Raw genomic sequence first — 18,921 nt, forward strand, 5'->3', positions numbered from 1 at the left:
TTCATGCTTTGTGACACCAACTGTTTGCCCTCGGGTCCTGCTTTTGGTCAAACAAATGACTCCTTGAAAGCACCACATAACTACTTTATTCTGGTTCCAGAGGCCTCACCTCACCATATCTAATAGGAGCACTGACCCAAACTCTGGGAATGCCGATGGAGATAGGCTTGGCGGGTCTCATTGCTGATTAGAATGAGTTCTTTCCTTTCCCTCCTGGGAAGTCAGAAGACCATGTCTCTCTGGCGCTCTTATGTCTTGCCAGCTTGGGAAATGAGACACTTAGTCTGGCATCTGAAATCTGGTTTCCTCCCTGTGGTCAGAAAGTCATTCCCATTTCCAAATTGGTGATAATATAAATACTATTCAAAAATTGCTTACACTTAGGAGCAATAAAAAGTTCAATAATAAAGTAGTGCTATATAGTATGACATACTAATTTTACAAAATCTCCAGATTTCAGCATAATGTCCAGGAATAATACTTTGAGTTATTATAAAAATATAAAAAGTAGCTCAATTATTATATATAAATTCTGTTATCTATAATCACTACCTACGATAATAGATACATTAGTATCTTCACTAATGTTTCTATAGTTTGTTGTTATTCAATTGTTTCAGTCATGTCCCTATATAGCTTAGCTTTAAACCTTTTCTGGTTAGTTCTATTTGTCTTCCCTCCTTACCAGTGGCTTCCAAAGGCCCTGAGGAATATCCATCCTATTGTAAGAAAACTTGTCTATATCCTTGACCTTTTCCACAAATGCTTCTTCTACCTCCTGGCTTTAAATCAAATCAAACCTGGCTTTCCCCTGTTGGTGCTATCATTAATGGTTCTGAACTCTCCCGTGAAGAAGGCTGCTCTTTTCCCTAGTTCACTCACTCAACTCACAGGGAGAGGAGGAGGCCTTGATGGGAGCCTGGCTCCCCACTGACTCTTCCAAATCATGACTTCACCTTTATCATTTGACAACTTCTGTATGTGTGTGTGTGTCTGTCTCTCTGTCTGTCTCTGTCCCTTTCTGTCTCTGTCTCTGTCTCTGTCTCTTTCTCAAAATCCCTCATTATCTGCCTAAACCCCTCTCCTTTCCATTGTTCTTCCTTCAGATCTCCATGCCAGTCCTTCAGTTCCTTAATAACCAAAGTACAGGGCTATTAATTCTTTCCACTTAATTTTAATCTTCTGATATAATTCTTGGTAATTTCAACATCTGTCTCAATGACCCATCTAGCATCTTGTTAACCGCTATGCTCTCAAGTCCAATACCATTCAGTTGTATTCTTTTAGCCAGCTAGTCAATAAGCAAGGATTTATTAAGCACTTAACTATTTGCTAGAACTCTTTGACTATCTCCATCTTCAAAATATCAGTCCCTAAAATTCTCTCCTTTAGCCACAAAGTATATGCTCTTCTACCCACTTCATGCCTTCATTCCAATTCCATTTGCTCTTTGTCTTCATTGAAAGAGTCACAACTTCTAAATACTCTCCATTTCAGCTGGAACCAAAGAAGTGAGAGCTCATTTCAATACAGTTCCATAGTGAGGCTTCATTTGCCTTCTTACTCTCAGCATAGACCCCATACTTAGTTATTTCATAATTGGTTGCCATTTTAGACTTTCTCCTCTCTTCACTCAGAACCTTCTGTTGGATTTACTTTGTCAGCCCCCATTATCTACTCTTTTTGCTTTCACTTCTAACCTGACAGAGGTTGCCAGAGAGAGCCATAAAGCAAGGCTGAAGATGGCTTCCCTACATATGGTTGCAATTTAATTTATCTGAGCCCTAACTGCTGTCTAACAAAGTCTTTCTTCATCTTTTATTGATTCTCAACTGGGCTCTTCACAGTGAAAGTTCCTAGCCCTTCCTGGTCTCCCCAGCTCTACTCCAAACCCTCTTCTCTCAATATTTGACCTAACTGTCTACTTTACTACAAGGATTAAGGATATCTGAGGTAAGCTTTCTAATGTATCCTCAACTCACCCACCAAAGAACCTAGTTTCGTTTTAGTCTTTTGTCTTGGAAGGAAAATTGATCTTCTTTATTGCTATTGCTTATCCCTCCACGTAGCCTAATTCCACCCTTTCCCGATTTTTCCATTAATTTGTTCATTAACCCCTATGTCTATGTATATTGCTGTTGTTATTTGGTCATTTTCAGGCATATCTGGTTCATTGTTACCCCCATTTGGGGGGGAAAATCCCATTTGGGATTTTCTTGGCAAATATACCAGTTTTCCATTTCCTTCTCCAACTTATTTTACAGATAAGTAAACTGAGGCAAACATCATTAGATGACTTCTAATATTTATCCTTAATGAAAAAATATTTTCTTTCATATATTAATATTGTTATAGCATAATATAAATTATTATCATGCATTAATATTTATATCAAACAATTATATAATTGCTATTTTAATTTGTTGATTAATTGAAATTATTACATTTTATATTATATTATGCTATGTATTAAGTTTTTATATATTAACTTATATACAGTATATTGATTTAATGTTAATCTTAATTTAATTTTATATATTAATTTAATATGCGTTATATTATATAATTTAATATGCAAAGCATAATTTTATATAATAAATAATGAAGTATAATGAATAGTTAAGAATTAATTAAAATAATAGAATACATGGTTATATTAATATAAAACCAATTAATAATTAATGAATTAGAGCTAAGGTGTTTTTTTTTCCTTTTCTACTTCCTCAATTAGTGTGGGAAATCTTGGGCAAACACTTATCCAGGTTAAGATCTAATCAAAGAAACTAAAAAATATTCTAAGTATAGGTAAATGGCTGGATTCTTATTCATTGTGTTTGCTTAGAGAGATCTGGAAAAATATGGATTTTGCCTTTTACCATGGAAATTCATAAATCAGCCAAGTTTTGGACGGTTGATGCTATATACCCCAAGGCCGTCATTGAAATAAACCCTCTTCTCATTATATTTGTTTTCTATTATTACTTGTTAACCAATCAGAGTTGATTTCCACCCTTAGGAACATCCACCATTCTAAAGGCATATAAACATTGAATGGGTCCTGTGTCATTGGCATTTGAGTGTCACTCATCCTTTTATTAATAAAATGATTAATTATCCAGACACTCTTTCAAACTTTTTAAATATAACACTAATCTACACCTCTTACCTGAATTTCAGACCAGCACTTTCTTCTGCCTCCTGAACAGTTTCACCTAAATGTTCTTTTATGAGAGAGAGTTCAAAATAGACCGATCTGAATTCATCATCTTCTCTTCAAAATCTTCTACTGTTGCTGACTTCCCTATTTTTTAATTATTGGTACCACCTCATACTAGACATCTCATAGTCATCTTTTTTTTCTCATTGCTCTGGGCTATCTGTCTCCTCATAGTCTTTGGAACTATTTCCCTAATTTCCATTACCTCCACAAACATCTTATTTTACTTCCTAATTATCTCTCACCAGTGCTGTTGTAGTCTCCCATTCTCTACTTTCCCTCCAATCTATCATCATAATCTTTATTCGTAGCATCAATTACTCCTTTGCTCAAAAACCTTGAATAGCTTTCAATGGCAAACCAAAACAAGGCAAAACTCTTTATATTATACTTTTAACCTTCTTTAATTTGATTCCAATCTATTTTTGTAGACCTTTCTTATATCACACCATTTCACCTGAGATTCTGTCAAATTCACCACTCCACAAGATTGTCCTGTTCTCTCCTACCTCCAAACATTTGCTTATGATATCCTGTCTACTCACCCTGCCTGACTTACCTGTTTCCTTAAAATCTTAGTCAGATGAAATGTTTCCTCCATATCACTTTTTCTGAACTCCCCAACTACTTCTGTTATTTACTTATCAAACTCCACACCACTTTATATATTTGTGTGCATTTCTAGTACAGTGTGAGCTCCAAGAAGGCAGAATTAAGTTTTAAATATCATTTGATCTCACTGAGTTCTGAATACAGTGCTTCATAGAAGCACAGTAGAAACATAATAAATGTTGAATGAATGAATGAATGATAGCATACAATAAAGATTTATTAAGTCCCTATTATGTATCAGGCACTGTATTAAATGCTGAGTGTACAAATAAGAAAAAAGAAAGACAGTTCCTTTCCTCAAGAAGCTTACAATTTAATGGAAAACACAGAAAGAAATTCAAAAGATATATAGGAAGTGTCAGAGCATACCTAGTATAGGAGCAAAATGAAGATAAGATGAAATTGAGCCCTCTTTAAAAGGAAATTTTCTGGGCTACCCTCCAATCTTCGAGTTAGAGGAAACAAACAACTGAGGGTATTGATGAAACAAATCTTAAGCAGACTCCATGATGATGAGTTTCCTAGTGATAAACTCATTCTTCCTCTATATATAGTGTGATTCCAGAATCTCTTCTTCATTACCTCTACAATCTATTCACTCTCTTCAGAATTACTGGTTGACCTTAATCTTTGATCGACTCCAATCTACTTTTTTTTTTTTTTTTTTTATCATTGAGTGGTGTAACTTGGCCTTCCCAGCATTAATTAGCTATTTGTCCTCTCTTTGACTTCCTTATGTCTTCTCTTGACTCTTGGTGATGCAGGAAAACAGATGAAACATGGGTTAGGAGGAGTGTGATCACTCTCTAATATCATCACACTTAGGTGTGAAGTCCTTTCATCACCAGTGTTCCTGCCAAGTAGATCTTTAACTAATTTTGCTTTCTTCTTTTTTTTAAGAAGTTCTAGTTTCATTTTTGTTTACATGAAAATAAAATTTACATTCAATTATTTTCAAATCTGTCTGCTCTCTGATATAGAATTATTTCTTTTAAGGAGTCCCTGGTCTCTACAAACAAGATTTCTCAAGGGGTAATTTTTATTCTATGTGATTTCTGAATTAAACACTGACTTTAAAAGATAATCTTCTAGAGTGGGTAAAATTTTATCAAATGATGTTGCATTTTAAATAAGAAAATATTAAGATAAGAAAATCAATTATAATAAAGCTACAGAGGATTATGTAATAGAAACATTTGTTCAAGTAGAGGTACAAAATCAGATTTATAAGGTGCTGCCAATTATATTGATTATTAAAATATGGACTGGCAAAGGCAAAATAAAGTTTCTAATTTTTTTGGCAATGTCAGCATGAAAATTCCGGGCTGCAAAAAGTTATTTTATGGGAGAGAATGATACTTCAAGGCCAAATTTTCATTAGGAACATAGCCACTTCTAATAAGTACCTTAAAAATGCCGCAGACTGATAGAATATTACATTTGGATGGCACCTTAGAAGGCATTGAGTTTTATTCATTTCTGAAATCTACTTTCAACATAACTGAAGGTTAAAAATGGCCAACAACTTTGCTTGAAGACTTTTAGTAAAGGGGTTCCAACTATTTCCCAAAATAGCAGTTTGTATAGCTCTAACAATTCATATGCTTTTTTCTCTTCTACCAGGTCAAAATCTTCCTCTTTCCAATGTCCTGCACTCTTCCTAGTTATGTCCTTCAGAGTCAAAGAGAACAAGCCAAATTGTTATCATATATATAAAACAACCTTTCAATTATTTGAAGATGGCTAGTTAGCTTGTCCCTTCCAACTGTCTCTCATCCAATATAAGGATCTCTCATTCTTTCAACCAGCCTTTATGTGACGTGATTGAGGGCCTTTCTTTCATCATACTTAGAAGCTCTCTTAAGTAGTAGTGAAACAAAGAAATAGGTAATTATCTTCCAATGTTATCTTACCTAGAAATCATTAGAATTCATCAGATTTAGCCCTAAAATATTCACTACAAATCTATGAAAGACTTATAAATGTCAGTCATATCTTGGTTCATTATTAACATAATTAACTTGGGTATCATCACCTTGTATATTTTTCAGTCAGGTAGAGCTTTCTGATCAATTCCATTGCTACATGTTTTAATGTAGACAGATCTCTCCACAGGAAATTTTATGTCTTGCTAGTAAGACACGCAGCCCAGACTAATGATGCAAAATCCTGGAAAGATCTTGAGATATAGAGAACATTTGGCATTTGGATTCATGAACTAGTATAAAGCTCAAGGCACACTTTTTTGGAGCTGATAATGTGAAAGATTAGAGCACTCTACAAATAATGTAATAAATGGAAAGAAAAGGAAATTTTCATTCCCTTAAAAATATCACATTTGTTTGTACTTTAGGAAGCTTTTTAACAGAACTGTTGAATACCTCCAGGGATAAGGAATTCTGGGTATCATTAATTGAAATGCAGAATGACTTGCTAGATAAATGTAGATAAACCATTCAGAATCTTTAATAGTAGTACATTTGTTAGAGAAGTCAGTTCTGCTGTTTATGTTTTTCTATTATGAAATGAGTTTTCATAAGTGTTATTTTTAATGGGGTAGAAGACAGAAAAGTATGGTGTAGAAAAAAAAAAGTTGGCCTTAGAGCCAGGAATTTCTGGGTTCAAGTCCTGCATTCAGTCATTAAAATAGATATGATTCTTAAGATTTCCAAAACCTCACATCTGTACTTTCTTTGTAAATTCAAAGGTCTACAAAATGCAATAGAAAGAATTGATAAATATTTACATATCATAGGATTGTGTATTTAGAGATGAAAGGGACCTCAAATTGTATCCCCTCATTTATAAATAAGGAAACTGAGGAATAGAAGGGTTAAGGAATTTTCCCAGGATCATACAGCTAATTAATGATTTGCTTCATAACCCAGAAGTTGCTAACTCCAAGCCCAGTACAATTTCTTTCCCCTAAAAGTGATTTTACTTTGTTTCTAAACTAGTTTTTCCCAAGTCAAGCTCAAGAAAAAGCAGAGGTTATAGACCACTAAATGGGGTAAAAAGTTCAATTATAAAGATGTTGCTAGTGAAATCAAAGCACATGTTGCTGGGATACATGACTTATCTTGACAGTGCTCTTTACTCCTTTACAGGTTTGTGTGGTGTCCTATCTTGGGTTGTTTATGCTCTGTGTCTCATATCAAGTTGACGAACGAACATGCATCCAGTTTGCTATGAAGGTAAGTTACAGTTATTTTTTCCTTTTATGGCATTGCTCAGAAGGAAGCACATGACTGGCTTCCTATGCACAAAAGATCTGCCACAAAATGCATTTTCCAGTAGTCAGTCAGCTAAAGAAAAGCTTTGGGAGAGCACAGTTACATTTAGATCCGGATTAAGTCAGGCTATCCAATCAATTAATCAATATGTATACACAAAGCAAAAACTGCTAACAAACAAACAAAAAAACAGCTAAGTCTCAGACTTGATGAAAAATTATTAATAGTTTCCAGCAATTAGGTGGATATGAAATAATTGGTCTCACTAAAAAAGTTGCTGATGTGTCTTCCTTTTTCTTCCCAGAAGTGAACTATGGGTGTGGGATATTGTTCACATCGTCAGATACGGTTAATGTGTTGTCTAGCTTTGTGGAAGTGCTTTTCTTAAGTTCTCTGTGACAAAGGAGAGCTTACTGGATATGAGGAAAGATATATTTGGAAATGATGCATGGTAAAACAAAAGATACCAATAAGAAAAGAGAAGACCTTGGGAAATTCAGTTTTATAATATTGTTCCAACAATACTGGGTTGAGCAAACACATATACATATATGTATGTATGCACACATACATTATATATTATATATTGCATATGTAATATATAGCATAGTATACATTACATATTTCCATATATATATATATATATATATATATATATATATATACCTTTCCATACAATTATTAAATGGAAGAATTATATAAATCTTCTATTATATATATTATATAATTCCATATTATATATTATATTTACATATACAAAATATACTTTTCCATATAATTATTAACTGGAAAAATTATATAAATCTTATATATTATATAATTCCATATTATATATTATATTTCTTTATATTACACATATACCTTTCGATAGAATTATTAAATGGAAAAATTATATAAATCTTTTCTTTTGAGAGGGCTCAGAGATAAAAAAAAGGTATATTGGATACTTCTATTGTAGCTTATTCCAAAAGAGGATGAGGGGAGGAATAGGCAGTATTTGGCAGCCAGATGTGTTTTCATCAGCTGAGTATATTTTTCCTCTGCTATGGACAGTGTATTTGATTGGAACAGAATCAAGTCCATGGCATTTCCATTGCATAGTAGAATCTGTTCCAAGGGGTGATGTAGACACACCCTTTTAAAGGGCTCAAGGGGACAGATACACAGCATTCAAAGTAAGAAAAAACCAAATCCCTACATTTCCTGCACTACATTTCCTAGCAGCAGAGAACAAAAAGGTTTTTTGTACTATTGATTTTTTCTTCTCTCATATTGTTCCTTCTTCTGCTTTAAGAAAAACAGATATAAAATATACAGTGTATTTTTTAAATCAAGAAAATATAATAAATGCTTAACTTAAAAATGTCAGGATTTGGTAAAACAAAATGTACTAATATATATTTAAACAGATTACAGTTGATCAAGTAAGATGAAAGACAATGTATTGTCATCCCTAGATTTTTAAAATTTTGCTTCCCCTCTACAGGTCTAAAGTTCTCTAAAGGGTCTTTAATTTAGAGTGTTGATAAATTTGCAAGTAATCTCTAAATTTAGATGAGGCAAAAATCTCATCTTTATTTTCACTACCCTTTATTAGCTTAAATTTAGCATTTCCTCAATCATTTAAAAATTCTGTATTAAGAAGGAGTCCACAGACTTTACCAGATAGCCAGAGAGGTCTAAGATGCTAAAAATATCATGATTCTATGGTTTTTGCCATGATCCACCTCTTGAAGAAATTTAATTTAATTTAACCCAGCAGAGATTTAATAGTAGTCTATCCTTTAAATATCATCTAGATCAACTCCTTCATTGTCCAGATGAGGAAATGGAAGCCTATCAAGGTTAAATAATTTACCCAAAATCACAGGCAGGTTTCAAACCCATTCTTTTGACTCATTCTGGTAATCTTTTCATTACAGACCGTGATGAAGCAGAGGACTTTGGTCTTTATTTTCAGTTTTTGTTTTTGTGTTTTGCTTACTTGTTTTTCAATCCTGCCCAGCTATGACCCCATTTGGGGTTTAGTTGGCAGACATAATGAAGTGGTTTGTAATTTCCTTCTCTAGTTCATTTTACAGATGAGGAAACTGAGGTAAACATAGTTAAGTGACATAGTTAGTAAGTGTCTGAGGCTGGATTTGAACTCAGGAAAGGGAGTCTTCCTGAATCCTAGCCTGGCACTCTGTGTCACCTAGCTGCCCCTGGTCCCTGATGGCTTCACCATAAAAGTTGACACGGATGCTTAGATGAGATGTACCAGAGCAGTGTTTCTCAAAATGTTCTCCAAGGAACCAGTTGCTATCGTTGTTTTAAATGATCCTTATGTTATTTTTATAATATAATAATTTTAATGCTATAATTTATAATATAATAAAATTTTATAATTTAATAATAATATAACTATAATATTTTTATAATAATAAAATAATCATCTCAGAGGATTTGGCTTACAAAGTTTATGCCCGAGTTTTGTTTAAAATGAAGGGTTCTATTACTATGGAAAAGTTTGAGAACTACCACATCAAAGTAGCTTATTGAAATGGACTGAATTCAGTTTTACAAAAAGCCTTGTGCAGGAGACCAGGGGTCAACTCAGTAGGTGAGCTCGTCAAGTTACAGGTGCCCACTTCACTAAGGTGTACATGATAGGCTAGTTCCACCATGGCCTTTAGATGTTCTCATCCGGCCTCTAGGAAAGACTAGAAACACTAGCGAGAGCCTTGAAAAACCGCTCTTAGATTTGTGTAGTATTTGAAGTAAGAAGTGAGGGGGAGCAGGGCAGGGAATGTTCTCCAGTGTCAGCCAGGTGGAGAATTCCACACTAGAAAGAATTCATTAGCCAACATTCTTCACTTGTGACAGGCGTTGACTAATACTGAGATTGCATTTCTCCACTCCTCAATGTGACTTTTAGGGACACTCCTTGCCAGTTGACTAAAGTGCACACTGCATTAGCTTTAGGCTTAAAATAAAATAGAGGAAACTCCTGAATTTGAAGAAGTCCAGCAAATCCCTGATGATTTCTTTTTTGCCTGCACTCCTCTAGTATAGAAGCTGTAGGTAACAGAGAGCATATTCTTCTTCCTCTCCCCCACCCCCACGATATCTGACATTTGTAATGTCACAAGCAGAGCAGAATGGTCTTGAATAGTTCCGATATTTTTCTTCCCTTCCATTCCAAATAGCTCTTCTTTGGGGTTGGGGACTGCTTATGGAATTGGAACATAGCACTTATCTCTCCTCATTCCACTCTCCTTCATTTGTTTTTGTGATTGTTCTTGGGCCTCCCTCTTTCTCTCAGATTTTGAGGGGAAAAGCCTTTGCAGGAGGCAGATTTTGACTCCTTGGCAGCTTTTTCATGCGGCTGCCAGGTTTGCCCTTTGCCAAGCTATCTCTGGGGCTGTCACGGGATTTGTTGCCTGATGTCAGACCCGCCTTGGGCTTCCAGACCTTATTCTCTCTGGGCTCTCGCCTTGGTTTTAAGAAACGCATCCATTTTCATGTGGCTTGCAGACACATTCCCGGCAAATTCCTTGGGAGGGTATTTATGAGCAAATTACCTTGTGCCCACTTGGGGAGATATTTTGGTAGCTCTGTCCTGTCTGAGCCTAAATCCTTAGTTATGCTTTAAAGGAAGTCCCTTTACTCTCCCAGTCAGAGGGGAAGGTAATTAAATTTAAATAGGACCACCCTTATACTGAAGTCACCCTCATTGTAAAACTGCAGTCAGGATCTAATTAAAATCAGGGGGAGCTGAGACTTCTAAACAGAGATGTACATTCTACTATTCCTTTATGGCCACAGGAGGGGGGGGGCACTATTCTCCATTTCTCCAATAGGCTTGTTCTTCTTCCCTCTCCATCCCTGCTACCCTCACCCAGATGACATGTGAATTGAAAGATTGATGTTTCCTAACAGATGCAAGACAAATATGTCCTAAGTTTAGATTTTATCAAGATATATTTTCCTGGCTTGCCAAGGTCATTGCAAACATTTTTATTGATAGTTTACTTTGTGTTGTGTAGGTAAAAATAAGTGGTTTGGTTTAAAATCGCAGATTCTAACCCAAAAGCTTGTTGCTGTCAGAGAAGTTAAGAAGCTGAAAGAGAAATGTTGTAACACTAAGGCATGCAGGCCACAAGCTTCTTTTGGTCGACTAAATAATTTTATTTTAAAAACTTGATTTTGTGGTTCCTACATGCATGCAAATTGTTATGTATAAGAATCAGATTCGATATATGTGACATGCATGGACATAAATAAATTAGTTTTGAAGGATTTTATAGCACATTGCACATTGAGGAAATTTACTACAAATTAAGCAATCAGTGGTTTTATGTAACCACTTTATTTCACATCGCTTCTCCAAATGAAATATCACGTATCATAAACACTTGAACAAAACAAAGACAATGTGGGTCGGAGGATAGAGTAATGATGTTGAGAACCAGATGCTATTTCTACACACTGTGTGATCTTAATCTTAACCTCTCTGAGTTAAAATGTCTTATTAAAAAAGGACACCATGCTTGTTTCCTTCCTACCACAGATGTATATTGGGATGATTGTAAGAAAATAGTGTGTAAAAACTCTGAATTATTTGCAGATTGGGCACCAGGGTTATATAATTATGATTATAAATTGCTGCAGGATATGGTCCAGATGTATGTTTTAAGAGATCTCATACCTAAGACAAGGGAGTGGGGGAAGGCATAATTCTTGTTTTTTAAGCTGCAACCAAATGTTGAAAATGAAAATGGTTAGGGAGAGAGAATTATGGCCAGACATACCTAGGAATTCTGGCACCTGGGTAAATTCAAGCAAATTCAACAGTCTTAAAATCTCACTCTTGTGCATGTGATTGAGATAGATTGTAAATAGAGGGGTTGAGAAAGCTGAGGAACCCAAAGTCCAGGAGTTTTGAAAGGAATGGTCGTTGAAGTCAGAAGAAAAACATGAGCCAGTTACAGAACTAATTGGGAATTAGAAGGGTGATCCAGACAGCAAGGATATATTGGATTATGCAATGACCTTTAAAGGAAGAGAAGCAGTTCCTGAATGCTAATGGATGAAGGAAGGTCTGAAAGTGAAATGGGGATCAAGGAGGATATGAGCTACTTTTCCCAATCTTTCATGTTAATCAATGTGAAAGAAGGAACAGCTAGACTTGGAACAGGTTCCAAGAGACATGATCCTGAGGAGAAAGGTAGGCTTTGGTGAGAATAAGAAGATGGAAATAATCTAGAAGGACCATATGGATCATGGATTTAGACTGGATTGTCTTTTCCAATCCTTTCATTTTATAGATGAGAAAACTGAGGGCTTGAAAAATACAATAACTGGACCAACATCACAGGCACAGTGACAGTGACTTTTGAAGCCAGAGCCTCTGAATCTAAATTTAATGATATATTTCCACCATATTATGATAGTGTAAACTTCTGATAGGGTGAAGTGGAAGGTAGGGCTGAGGGACATGGTGACTGGGAAAAAGCTAAAGCTGAATTTACTGTTGTAGAGTCATCATTTAATCATTGGAATATAGCTCTCACATCTCTGATGCCAGGAATCATGAATAGTAAAGGGTCCCCAGGCCAGATAAGAGATACCTTATCTCTAAATCCATTGGGCAGTGGCTGTAGGCTACTGAGGGGATGGTGGTCATTCTCCCCATCTTACCAGTTCTATCTATGATTCCTTTACCCCACCAAGAAGCCTATAAGGACAAGATGAGAAGTTGATTATCTAATCTTAATTTTAATTGCTACTACTTCTATCAACACTCATGGCTTTACAGAGAAGCAAATGGGCAATATTCCTACCCATATGTAGAAAATATAATTATTTGTATTTTTGGTGTCAATAATTCATGGGGTTGGAGCAACCTGATGTTTTCAACTTGATATCATAAAAGTTTTAGTTTGCCTTTATCACCTTTTGTTAGCTTCAACCACTTTGTATTTCTCTAGTATTTCTCTCTAAGAACTCCATTGCATAAATAATCTTTGTTACATCTTGAAGAAATAAAAGAATATTTAGCAGTCTGTTTTATGGGCTGTGAGTAGACTACACCCTCAAAATGTTTTGAAAATTAATTGATAGAGATGGTGATTCTGTGTTCATTAAGATGCTTTGAAATATTTTGGGCCTCAGATGAATACAGTGACTCCTTTGTTTTTCATCTCCACCAAGACCACCAAACTAAAATCTGAAAATATCAGTCCCTCCCTTCTCTCCACCATAAAATCCCCCAAAACTACATATTTCTGTCTGCAACCTGATTAGTTGATGGGATAGTATTAATTAGTACAGAAGATAATACAAATCTATCAGGGCCAACTAAAAAGAAACTGGAAATTATGCTCTATCTCCACTGCACTTGTACTTCAGTTTGTTTCCTGCTCTAAGATGCATCACTTATTTAGATATTATGGAGGTGGGAGAAGTAAATGAGTCTAGCTCACAAAAAGAATTTTAAAATGTTGTTTACTGTTGTGGACACCTAGTTGGTCGAGGTTTTGGTCAAAATTTTTGATATGATATACAGGCTAGGCCCAGGCTAAGTGAAGGAATGGTTCAGATGATAGGGTCTTGAAGTGAACTAGACACTGGAAGTCAGATAGCTCAAACCTCACTCCATTCTTTTTTGCAGAAGAGAAAAATAAAGCTTCAAAGGTGTCCATGATTTGTCCAAGATCACAGTTCATTTAATTAGCAGGAATGAGATTTCCTTACGCCTCAGCATTGCTGCTGCTTCCCCTTAAAGTTTCATAATTCTCCAGTGCCAAAACTAAGGTCGGAGTCAAATTGTTTTGTTTTTTTCCTAATTCCAAGGCAATGTTCCTCTCTCCAGGCTCATGGTTTTCAAAATTTTAGTGGTTTCAGAACACCCGCTCATTTATCTTTTATACTTCTAGAATTGGGAACTTTATTGAGATGAAGTCCACTAGGTGCTGGGGGAGACATAAATTAAACCTGTCTGATAGAACCATGTACTAAACCAAGCCTAGTTTCACTGACAAGGAGCTAGTGGCCTAATTACTATGACTTTTGGCTGAGGTTCTGTTAGACTTGCAGAAACCATTTGTTTCAGCCTTAATATCTGGGGTTCTTAAGGGTGAAAGGATGCTTTTAGCCCCAAAAGAGACAATATCTGCCATTCAGGGTGGCCAGCTTGTATGATGTTTGCCCATCACAGAACCTGCAGCATTCACAGGTGAACAGTCCTGTCATAAATTAACATTATTCATGAAACACACCAGTCTCTGTTGAGCAAATATAGATGTTCTCCAGGTCACAGATGATACTAATTAGCATTTATATGGCACTTTAAGAACTGCAAAGGACTTTACCAATGTTATTTTATTAGATCTATACTTAGCTTTTTTTTTTTTTAATTCACACTGAATATCATGACTTCAGAGATTTTAGAGGTAGAATAGGACTTTAGAATAGCCAGCCAGTTAATGACAGCTAGTGAGTTCAGATCTGATCTCAGACACTTACTAGTTGTGTGATTCTGGACAAGTCACTTACCTCTGTCTGCCTCAGGATGAACAACAAACAGGATAGTCAATAAATCCAACTCCTTCATTTTTATAGATGAGGAAATTTAATTTCTACCCTCAAAACTTCTGAGAGGAGAGAATAGGGGTTATGCTTTGTCTATAGGATGAATTATTCTTCATAGCTGACAGTCTTTCCCTCTTTCTTCCTTGCAGCTGTTCTACTTTCTGCTGAGTGCCCTGAGCCTGATTGTCTGCGTCTTGGCAGTGGCTTTTGCCGCACATCACTACTCCCAGCTCACACAGCTGATCTGCAAAAACACCCTCGATTCCTGCCAGTGCAAAATGCCCACATCGGATCCGCTCAGCAGGGCCTTTGTTTACCAGGATGTCAGTGACTGCACCAGCATCACCAGCACTTTCAAACTCTTCCTCATCATCCAGATGGTTCTCAACTTGCTCTGTGCCTTGGTGTGCTTGCTGGCGTGTTTCATGATGTGGAAACACAGATACCAAGTCTTTTACGTGGGCGTCCGCTTGTGCTCCCTGACTACTTCTGAAGGCCCCCAGCAGAAAGTCTAATTTTTTCATTAAGGTTGGGGAGGGGGAAAGAATAGCCTACGAATATTCTGGGCAAACTCGAAGACCTAAGAATTAAAAACAGCAACAGCAACATTTTTTTTTAGCACTTACTAATGTGCATAGGTTCTCAATGAATATATTTTTATATATCTCAGCAATACTATTTCTATTGCAGGAAATTTTGGTAGGAAAAAAAATCTAGAAAATTATAGGACTATAAACGGATAGTTCAACAGATATTCCAATAAAACCAATTTATGATTATCTACAATGGGAAAGGATAATAGCATAACTGAAATCTGAATATAGTCCCTAATTGTCATTTTACCCATTAGCTTTGGGCTTCTTGGGCAGCTAGATGGCATAGTGGATAGTGTCGGGCATGAAATCAGGGAAATTCATCTTGCTGAGTTCAAATCTGACTTCAGACATGTCCTAGCTGTGTGGCTCTGGACAAGTCACTTAATCCTGTTTGTCTCAGTTTCTCATCTGTAAAATGAGCTGGAGAAAGAAATGGCAAACAAGTCCAGTGTCTTTGCCAGGAAAATACCAAATGGGGTCACAAGGAATCAGATACAGCTGAAAAGACTGAACAACAATAAAAATTGATCTTCTAAAGCTCAAAATTAAAGCAATTCAAAGAGACCCATTCTCCGAATCCCAGAAACACCCTCAACATGCACCCTTAGAAGTGCTTTCTTTCATGGCTTCCCAAAGAGCCAAGAGCTGCTTGAGCAAGAGTTATACTGTTCCCTACAGATAAATTAATTTGATTTTTATCTCCTGTAGTCCAGCAGTAATACAGATTCAAAGCTGGGCCTCAGAAGGGAGGCCAGAAATAGGAGACCTGGATAAACCACTGAAGTAATCCTAAGAAACTGGAGGACAAAAGCCTTACCAGTATAAATATTTGCTACACAAATGTTTGGTAAATTGAATTACCATGACTTGAATCTGAAGGAGGTGTGTGTTTATTCAAAGGTGCTACTGATGACTAGCTCCTGAGAAACTGAAAGGGGACAAATAGGACTATTTTTTTTTAACAAACTAGAAGTTATTTTTAATAATTACATTTGCCATCCATTGCATCAATCAAATAGTTACAGCTATTTTTCTTTTTTGGAAATTGCCACTTGTAATTATGTTTAGAAGTCTACTTAATTAACCCTGGGTTCAATTATCATGACATTATTAGTGTTCCTGTGAATTGTATTCATAAACAAAAGCTAAAAAAAGCTATTTTTCCTGAGAGCTAAGCTTTACAAGGGAAGGAGATTTATAAATAACTTGGATTTTATATATATATATATATATACACACATATATATATGTATACACACACATATATATTATATATATATATATATATATATATATATAAACACAAATAGAAAGGAATTGCAATGAAAAACATTAGTATTACCACTACATTTGAAAACTATCTTTATTATTATTTTCTGGAAGAATCAGAAAGCCAATATGTTTATAAACTATGTAATTCTATTATCCATGCACTGGGTATCCCCAAAGTCTTTTAAGCTTGACTTTAGCAGGCTTAGTGTACTTAAAACTACACTAAAAATTTTCTGGGAGATCCTATATATTCAGTCACTTTTAAGAATTGGGCATTATTTTAAAGTCCTTACTAAAGCCCACTAATATTAATGATAGTTTCTTTTAAGTTTCTATAACCTTCTACACTATCAGTACAGCATAATGGCATTCATTTAATGAGCATCTACTGAGCACCTACTATGTGCAAAGTAATATTAACATTCTGTAAGTTCCATAAACAAAAACGTCTTTTTTAAAATTGAATTCCATTCACTACTATAGTGTCATCATTTTCAGGAAGGCAATAAAGATGGGGAGTTTGAAGGTATAAATATACAAGAACATTCCTCATATATACTCACGTTTGTCAGCATGAAAGCACATATACAAGTTTTCCCTTTAGTAATCTTCACATACTTTTTCTGTTAATATTCTTAGCTAGCTACAAAACGGCAAAACTCCCACAAGATCTTTTGTGACTTGGAAGACCAATAAATAATTTCAATATGATTGTGAAAATGAAGTGTCTTTCTATGTAATGCCAAATGTCTGGATGAAATAAGACTTTCTTCAATCTTCCAGATGTGTGCAAATATTTAGATTATTGTAGCTGATAACACAATACTTTTTTTAAACTTTTCATCCAGATATTTTGACATTGTATAGATAGAGCTGAGATACAAAAGTAATAGGGAAGGGTTGGAGTAGAAGAAGAAGAAGGAGAGAGAGAGAAAGAGAGAGAGAGAACAGAAACACGGGGAAAAGTCCTCAAAAGATGGAAATTTGGTAATTAAAATTATCTACACTATACCAAGAATCCTCACAATTAGTTGAAAAAATGACTCACATTTCATGCTTTGGAAAACATTTTATGCTTTGGAAAATGTTCCCTTCACAACAACCTTGAGAGGAAAGGGGAAATTATTATTGCCTATTTTTTGCAAAAGAGAAAACTGAAGCATAAGAATAGTATTATTTGATTGTCACACCTTCAAGGTCTGCAGAAACGCCAAAGACCAAATATTTCAATCTCAATTTTGAAAAAAGGAATGCCTTTTATAACATATCAAATCCAACAGTGCTATGTTTGAAAATTTTGAATAGGACAGAGTCAGGAACCAAGACTCCCCAAGATAATCCCTTCCTAACTGGAATATATAAATGGCTTCCTTCCAACTGTTATCAAATAACTGAGGAAACAATGCAAGCGAAACAATTTATTGGTACAGGCATAATAAATGGGTCAATGGATTTCTCAGTCAATCCAAAGACCCTGAATACAGAGTAAGACACATTTTTATGTATTAAAAACAATTAATCAAATAAGACCAATTATTTAAAACAACTAATCAGGATACAAAATTAGATTATTTGATTTCTAATTGTGGGAAAGACTAGGGACTTTCCTCATTGGGAAGGGGAGAGCAAAGAGGTACAATTCCCTGAAATCAGAAAATGAGGTATCCTATTCTCCCCAAGAGTCTGTATTCAATCAAAGGAACATGGAAACAATAATTGATTGACCAGTAAGGAGACAATTTTGAGACATTTGCCTAATGTTTGAGATGTATAACTGTGAGAAACGTCCTTGAATCAATCTCTGGATCTGACTGGGTTTTTTGGTCAGCATAACTTAAGTCTTAGTTAGGGCCTAGCTTCCCAGTTATGTAAGGTTAGATTCAAGCAATGAATAAGGTTTTCTCCCAATTCTCATAATTGAATAAAGTTTTCTCACAAAACAGAAATTGGAATAGACCTATAATTGAATAGAAAGGGAATTGAAGACAATCCCAAAGGACTAATGATGAAGCATACTATCCATCTCCAGAGAAAGAACTGATAGTGTTTGAATAGAGACTGAAGAATGCTATTTTTCACTTTATTTGTTTTATTTTTTCTTTTATTCAAGTCTTCTTGTATAAAATGACTAATATGGAAATTCTTTGCATTAAAAAAGAGAACTGAGTTACTTCCAGAATTGAGTCACAACATGGAGTTAGAATTCATTCAATTCTCACATATCTTCCATCCATTGCTCCAGTTCTGTCCTCTGAGGTCAAGCTGAAAAAATATGATCAATTTTTGAAAGGAGAGCCCTTCAAATTCTAAAGACAGCTATCATGTTCTTCCTTCTCCCACTCTATCCGGGCCTTCATCCTTTCCTTCTTCAGGCTAATTTTCCCCTACTTCTTTCAGGTGAGTCTCATAGGCATAA

The 18,921-nt window shown here is 35.3% G+C and overlaps 1 protein-coding gene across 1 annotated transcript in view; it reads left to right on the plus strand.

The window, feature by feature from the left end:
* The window catches only part of SSPN (sarcospan), a 42,547-nt gene extending 26,923 nt beyond the window's left edge, over positions 1-15,624 (plus strand). The window contains exons 2-3 of the mRNA XM_031938486.1: positions 6,937-7,023; positions 14,787-15,624. Of these exons, the coding sequence (XP_031794346.1) occupies positions 6,937-7,023; positions 14,787-15,152 (453 nt within the window). The 3' untranslated portion in view covers positions 15,153-15,624. The remainder of the gene's footprint in view (positions 1-6,936; positions 7,024-14,786) is intronic.
* The last annotated feature ends 3,297 nt before the right edge of the window (positions 15,625-18,921 follow it).

The sequence above is a fragment of the Sarcophilus harrisii genome, chromosome 5 (assembly GCF_902635505.1).
Source record: "Sarcophilus harrisii chromosome 5, mSarHar1.11, whole genome shotgun sequence".
In the NCBI taxonomy this organism is placed as follows: Eukaryota; Metazoa; Chordata; class Mammalia; order Dasyuromorphia; family Dasyuridae; genus Sarcophilus; species Sarcophilus harrisii.